Here is a 6,796-nt window from a genome sequence, read left to right as displayed (position 1 = left end):
TGGACTTGATGATCTCAAAGGTCTTTTCCAATCTGGTTGATTCTGTATTCTGTAACTGAACACAGTACTGAAGCAGTCGCTTTACCAGGGCTGAGTACAGGGGCACGACCACTTCCCTACTGCTGCCGCACACACTGGTTTTTATACAGACCAGGGTGCCGCCGGCCTTCTTGGCCAGCTGGGCAGGCTGCTGGCTCATGCTCACGCCCAGATCCTTTTCCACCGGGCTGTTCTCCAGCCCGTCCCCCCCAAGCCTGCACTGTTGCTTGGAGTTGTTCGTGATCCAAGCGCAGGACCCGGCACTTGGCTCGCACTTGGAGGATGTTTCCCTGCCACCTCGCGCTGTCGGGAAGGCGAAACATGAAGTTTATTGACCGATTCCCGCCTGCCGCAACAACCACCGGACCCCTACGGGACGACGTGAAGGGAACCCAACCCCTGCCCACGCCTGCAGGATGGCCCCGCCCGGCCCCGCCCCGCCTGCAGAAAGACACCGCCCCCCGCTCCCCTCACCGCCACCCCCGGCCTTGAGGTCCCGCCCCAGCCCCTCCCCGCCCCAGCCCCGCCCCGCCACGTCCCGCTCGGCCGGCGGCGCACGGCGGTGGCGGGACCATGGCGTTCACGCTGTACTCGCTGCTGCAGGCCGCGCTCCTCATCGTCAACGCCGTGGCTGTGCTGCACGAAGAGCGCTTCCTCCGGCACGGTGAGCCGCTCCGGCACGGGCGGGGCTGCGGGGAGCGCAGCGAGGCGGGACTCCAGCCCAGGCCCGGGCCTGGCCGCGGCGCGTCACGGCCGCCACGCACACACCCCGCGGCCCGCAGCCCGCCCGGCCGCGGCCGCACGGCTTGTGCAGAGCCCGGGGGTGTCGCAGCCGGCCCCGCGGGCGCGGGGAAGTCGCCCTGTGCGGTGCGGTGAAGGCCTCTCCGGGCTCGCCGGCCTTCGGGGGCCCGGTGCTGCGGCCCCGGCGCTGCGGCCCCTCCGCTGCCAGCGTTGGATGTCAGCGTGCAAGGCAGTGCTCGGGGGGTCCCGGCTTGAGGGTGGGTTTCCTGCCGCTGTGCTTGGTGCCGCTCTGGTCTCTCTCCCCATACATTTCTGGGCTCTCTTCAGTGCGTTTGCACTACTCCACCTCCCGTTTCGTGTCAGGATATTGTGGTAGCGTGAGGCGTTTCCTTTCGTCTCGCCATGCCTTTTTCCGGCGAGATAACTGCTTCTCGGGTTTTGTACCTTCACGCCTACGTTTTGGTGCTGCTGAGGGGAGATCACAGCACCAGAGATCCCCGGGGCTGACCATCCTTGACCCTGCAAAACACAGAAAACCCACGGGCACAAAAATCTGCAGAACAGAATAGGATAGAGTAGAATAGAATTAACCAGGCTGGAAAAGACCTTTGAGATCATCGAGTCCAACCTATCATCAGAGCACCCCCCCAAAAAAAAAAACTTTCCTGTGATCCAAGGTTTCCCAGTTTTCTCATCTGAAGAATTCTTGCTCCTCCAAACCAGGCTGAGCTAGGATTTTTCGGCAGGGGTGCAGATAATTATAGCTATGTTCTGTTTCCCAGTAGGGACCTAGGGTTTGCTTTCCTGATGAGCGGCTTGAGGAAAAGGAGATGTGGAGGTGGTCAGGATGGGTGGTCAAGCAACTTCGTGGCTTTGGGACACTTGTGAATAGCTCCAAGCTTAACTGTGTGAAAGCAGTGGCTCATGAGAGAGAGAGGAATCGCCTGCTGCCCCCAGTCTGATGCCAGCAGTGTGAGGGAGACTATAAAGAGGAAAAAGTATCACTCAAAAGTTGTCTCTGGAGAAAAGAAACTCATGGGTTGTGCAGTGCAGCTTTGGATAGTGACAGCCACTCCTTTCTCTGTTTTGCTTAGCCCCTAACAGTTCAGGACTCATATTCCGTGGTCCTGTCTCAGTACATGCTTTGTCTCTCCACAGTGGGTAGGGAAGAGTTTCTCCCTTGAAGGGCTCAGTACTTCTTTTGCCCTCTGAGAAGTTCCCAAGTTGTGGGTTACAAAAATCCTCATCCTGATGTGGAGTTTATACTGTTTCCTGCTATGCAACTTATTTCTCAGTGCTGAAGCATCACTTCATACCCAGTTACTTCATGCTTTATTTTCTAGTAAAGGACAGATTGTGGTTTGATTTTATTTCTGCTTTTTTTGAAGCCCAAATAAACTCTAGCATGTGAGGGGTAGTGGTACTTAAAAGGTGAGGGTTTCCTTTACACAAACATTGATCTGTCATCATCGTTGTGTTCATTACTCACAGAATGCTAGGGGCTGGAAGGGACCTTGAAAGATCACCTAGTCCAATCCCTCTGCCACAGCAGGACCTAGAGAAGGTCACACAGTAGTGCATTCAGCCAGGTTTTGAATATCTCTAGAGAAGGAGACTCCACAACCTCTCTGGACAGCCTGTTCCAGTGCTCTCTCACCCTCACAATGAAAAAGTTTTTCCTTATATTCATGTGGAACCTCCTATGCTTCAACTTGCACCCATTGCCCTTTGTCCTATCACTGGACATCACTGAGAAGAGCCTGGCTCTGTCCTACTGACAACCATCCTTCACATATTTATAACTACTAATGAGGTCACCTCTCAGTCTCCTCCAAGCTAAAGAGACCCAGCTGCTTCAGCCTTTCCTCATAAGGGAGATTTTCCACTTCTTTAATTATCTTTGTGGTTCTGTGTGGGACTTTCTTAAGCAGTTCCCTGCCCTTCGTGTACTGAGGGGCCCAGAACTGGACATAGTATTCCAGATGCAGCCCCACCAAGGTTTAAATATGTTATCTTAAAATCCCGTGGTGAATAAAGCTAATTGGTTTGTAGTTTGTCTTTCAGTGCTAGAATAAACCATATTATTAGAACCATAGAATGGTTTGGGTTAGAAGGGACCTTTAAAGGTTATCTAGTCAAACTCACTAGCAGCGAGCAGGGACATTTTCCACTGCATGAGAGGTGGGGCATCTGCCACCTCTCTGGGCAACCTGGACCAGTGTTTCACTATGCTCAGCCATCTGAATCTCCCCTCTTCTAATTTTAAAACCATTACCCCTTGTCCTGCAGCAACAGGCCCTGCTAAGATGTCTGTCCCCATCTTTCTTATAGGCCCCTCTCAAGTACTGAAAGGCCACAATAAGGTCTCCCTGGAGCCTTCTCCAGGCTGAACAACCCCAACTCGGCCTGTCCTCATAGGATAGGTGCTTCAGCACCCTGATCATTTTTCTGGCCCTTATGTTCAAGACAGAGCACTCATTAATACTGCTGACAACATTTGTTTCATGGTTTGGGGTTCTTTTTCTAACATACCTGGCTGGTTTTATGTGACACAGTTGGCTGGGGAAGCGACCAAGGGATTGGAGGATTTGGAGAGGAGCCAGGAATTAAAGCACAGATAACGAACCTTATTCGATCTGTACGAACTGTTATGAGAGGTAAGGTGATGATCCTTTGCTTAAATATTGTTACCTCTAAAGTTTCGTTTCAGCTGCTATTTTTACTTGTCATTTCCAACCTGTGCTTCCTTCATGTGTGGACTCTTGTGTAGATCCCAGCTAAGGTGCCTTAATTTTGATAAAAGGTAAAAACATTCTCTGACTCTTGACTTCTGCTGTTGCTGCATCTTGTCTTTGCTCAGAGTTTGGGAGCTGGAGGAAGGCCTGGGAGGTAGTCAGTGTACAGTTAGCATCACCTTGGCTAAATTAAATGTTAAGTGCCCTGTGAGGGAAATAGATTTCTGGGACTCTTAAAGGTAAGGTAAGCAACCAAGAATCAGGGGAAAAAAGTAAAGACTTCAATTTATAAGTTACTGATAGTTTTCTTCACTGTAAAAGCAAGAATAGAATAGAATAGACAAGGTTGGAAGACACCTTCAAGATCGTCATGTCCAACCCATCATCCAACACCACCTAATCAACTAACCCATGGCACCAAGCACCCTATCAAGTCTCCTGAACACCTCCAATGATGGTGACACCACCACCTCCCCAGGCAGCCCATTCCAATGGGGAATCACTCTCTCTGTGTAGAACTTCTCCCTAACCGCCAGCCGAAACCTCCCCTGGTGCAGCCTGAGACTGTGTCCTCTTGTTCTGGTGCCTGGGAGAAGAGACCAACCTCTGCCTGTCTACAACCTCCCCTAACATAGCAGTAGACAGCAATAAGGTCTCCCCTGAGCCTCCTCTTCTCCAGGCTAAGCAAGCCCAGCTCCCTCAGGCTCTCCGCACAGGGCTGTGCTCCAGACCCCTCACCAACTTTGTTGCCCTTCTCTGGACATGCTCCAGCAACTCAACATCCTTCCTAAACTTCCTTTCATAGGTGGTGTTAACAAGAGGAAATCACAATCTGGCCTATCTTGCCCACCACAGAGTGAAAACAGCAGCAAAGCTGAGGGTAGAAACTAACTTGGAGATGGTTTCATTTCATCTGTTGAAAAGGTCATTTGGATTAAAGTTAAAACATTTTGAGATGTAGGAAAATATTTATGCTGTTGCTTTCTGCTAATTTTTAGTATCCTAGGCTTTGATCCTGGCTAATCCTATGCTAATCCTGAATTTCACATTAAGTGTATTTTTAAAGTTTTGATGGATTTTACTCCTTAATAGGTAGTTTCCCAAGATAACAGTAAGTTACCTTCACTTCATGACGTGGAAAAGTTTCACAGTTGCTCTTTGTCTTCCTCTGCAGTGCCATTAATAGCAGTGAACTCCATTACAATCGTTCTCCTCCTGTTGTTTGGCTGAAAGTACCTATGGAAACCATTTGGACATCCAAAGAAACAAGTTTCTCTCCACCACTGCTCTGAGTTTTTGGGGATACAGCTGTCAATCTGACACTCAAAGTAATAAAGACACTATTTCCACCTACCCCATTTCCTAATGTTCACTTGCAGTTTCATTAAACCAAGATAATGGGATCAATGCAACAACGCTGCAAATGTATTGGACTGTGACCAGTTCTGCTGCCGCCTGTTAAGTAGCACTGATTGTTAGAGTACTGCAATGATTGTTGGCAGTTTTTAAACACCTTGTTACTCAGGGATGAATTTCCTTCAGTAAGCTTCCCAATTTACTTTTACATTAAAATAAACAACAGTGATTTTTATTTCAGGCACCACCATGGTACTGTTTTGGAGAACGTGAATTAGGCTCTGAAAACAATGTTGTAAGTTACTGGAGTTGTGGTATTGAGGGAGGTAAAATTAGCTGGGTAAGGTCCTGATGCAGTTTGATTGAAACCAGAGTTTTTCTCTTGGTGTTTCAGAGCCTTTTCAAATCAGCAAATGTTTCATGCTAGTGGTAGAATAAGTTGAAAACAAGTGCAATTCCTATGCAAACTAAAATTAGCTGTACCTAAAGCTGAGCAACTCAGTGCTAATTTAGGCTGGCAGGTGATAGCAGGGATTGTTACTGCTCTGTCAAGGATTGCTGCTCTTTCTAAAATGTGTGCTAAACTTCTGCTTGGTGGTTAGTGCTTCAGAAGTGGGGAACCATTTTGTATTCTGAGCTTCTTTGGAAAAGTGGGAAGGGAATACTGTGCCCTTTCCAAATGCAATGCCTCTTCTGTTACTGCTGCTTCTTCCTCTGTCCTGCATCTTCCTTTGTTAAATGAACAGTTTTGAAACCATGGGTATGATCTTGCCGTTCTGTTGCAGAGAGTATTGCTGATTGCTTCGGTACAGGTTATGTCTCAAGTAAGACTGCTGGGTTAGGTCCAGTGTTACATAGCAAGTCTGAACTGAAGAAGGCTGCTTCTCATTCTTTAAAAAAGTTAGAAACCTTACATGTGTTCCTCTGCTAAAGTGTCTCAGCTTATTTTTAAGGAGAGGAGGCCAAAGGAAACCTGGCAGTTTAATTAACTTAAAACACCTTGGTTTATTGTCTTTTCTTCTGACATCTTGGTGACTGAAGCACTCCCTGTTGTATACAAAAACAGATCTGTAAAATGTGTAAGTGAATTTAAGAATCTTCAGTTGCAGTGTTTTGCAGAGTAGAGTATATCCAGGAAGAGAGTTTTATGTTGTTTCTTGGGGTTTTTCTAGTGAAAACATGTAAATAAATTCTAAGTTAAGCAAACTCTTTCATAACTGTGTACAGTGGGAGCACCCCAGAACTCAGTCTCATCCTGTTTCAGATAAGAGAGTTACTGTTCTTACATCACATACTTTTTTCTCATCCCTGTGGCACTTGCAAGTGAAGCTGTGTTTTGGTTTATGTAGCAAACCTAATGAGCCGTGGTAATGTTGGCCAGAGGCAGAGAAGGATTGTGCTAGCCTTTAAATTCTAAAGTAGGTAGGTCCATAATAAAGTATTTCTGTGTAACAATCTTAGTGTAATTCAGAGGTGATGAGGCCACAGACCGGATCAGTTACTTTCATATATCTGTCTTTCGTGGAAACTGGACAGGATGTGTGTGGAGCAATAAAACCTGAATGGTGTGCAGGCCTTTCTGTAAAAAAGCAGTGGTAGATGTTTCCACTGCTGATGCATTGGGCTGGAGTACTGAATGATTTAAAGCATATAGCTTGCCCATCATCTCATTTCGTATGTATGGACTGTTGCAACACTAGTTCTTACTAAAATAAAAGCCAGTGCTGAAGATTACAAGCAACACCTTTGAAAATAGGTGAGAAGTGATTTCCCTCATTGTGTCTGTTCAGAAAGGCAGAAGCTTCAATGCATGGCTTGTGGCACATGGGCAGATTGTTTCAAAAGCAATTTGGCATGTGCAGTCAAAAGGAGCAGTGGTTCTGTGCAGCAGGAATCCTGCATTTGAGCAAAACTGGGACACATTT

The 6,796-nt window shown here is 47.6% G+C and overlaps 1 protein-coding gene across 1 annotated transcript; it reads left to right on the top strand.

Moving 5' to 3' along the window:
• The first annotated feature begins 591 nt into the window (after positions 1-591).
• Positions 592-6,026, top strand: IER3IP1 (immediate early response 3 interacting protein 1). The gene is made up of 3 exons (XM_054178485.1): positions 592-703; positions 3,336-3,437; positions 4,690-6,026. The coding sequence occupies exons 1-3, from the start codon at positions 613-615 to the stop codon at positions 4,743-4,745; spliced, it is 249 nt and encodes an 82-aa protein (XP_054034460.1). The 5' UTR covers positions 592-612; the 3' UTR covers positions 4,746-6,026.
• Positions 6,027-6,796: the final 770 nt, after the last annotated feature.

The sequence above is a fragment of the Dryobates pubescens genome, chromosome Z (genome assembly GCF_014839835.1).
Source record: "Dryobates pubescens isolate bDryPub1 chromosome Z, bDryPub1.pri, whole genome shotgun sequence".
In the NCBI taxonomy this organism is placed as follows: Eukaryota; Metazoa; Chordata; class Aves; order Piciformes; family Picidae; genus Dryobates; species Dryobates pubescens.
The sequence above is the reverse complement of the archived record's forward strand: the minus strand, read 5'-3'. Positions and strand labels throughout refer to the sequence as shown.

What these genes read in the sequence shown, in the direction of transcription:
- IER3IP1 (XM_054178485.1), top strand. Translation starts at nt 613, where the DNA reads ATGGCGTTCACGCTGTACTCGCTGCTGCAGGCCGCGCTCCTCATCGTC. An exon ending in AGAGCGCTTCCTCCGGCACG is followed by an intron (nt 704 to 3,335) that starts GTGAGCCGCTCC and finishes TATGTGACACAG; the next exon opens with TTGGCTGGGGAAGCGACCAA. An exon ending in TGTACGAACTGTTATGAGAG is followed by an intron (nt 3,438 to 4,689) that starts GTAAGGTGATGA and finishes CTTCCTCTGCAG; the next exon opens with TGCCATTAATAGCAGTGAAC.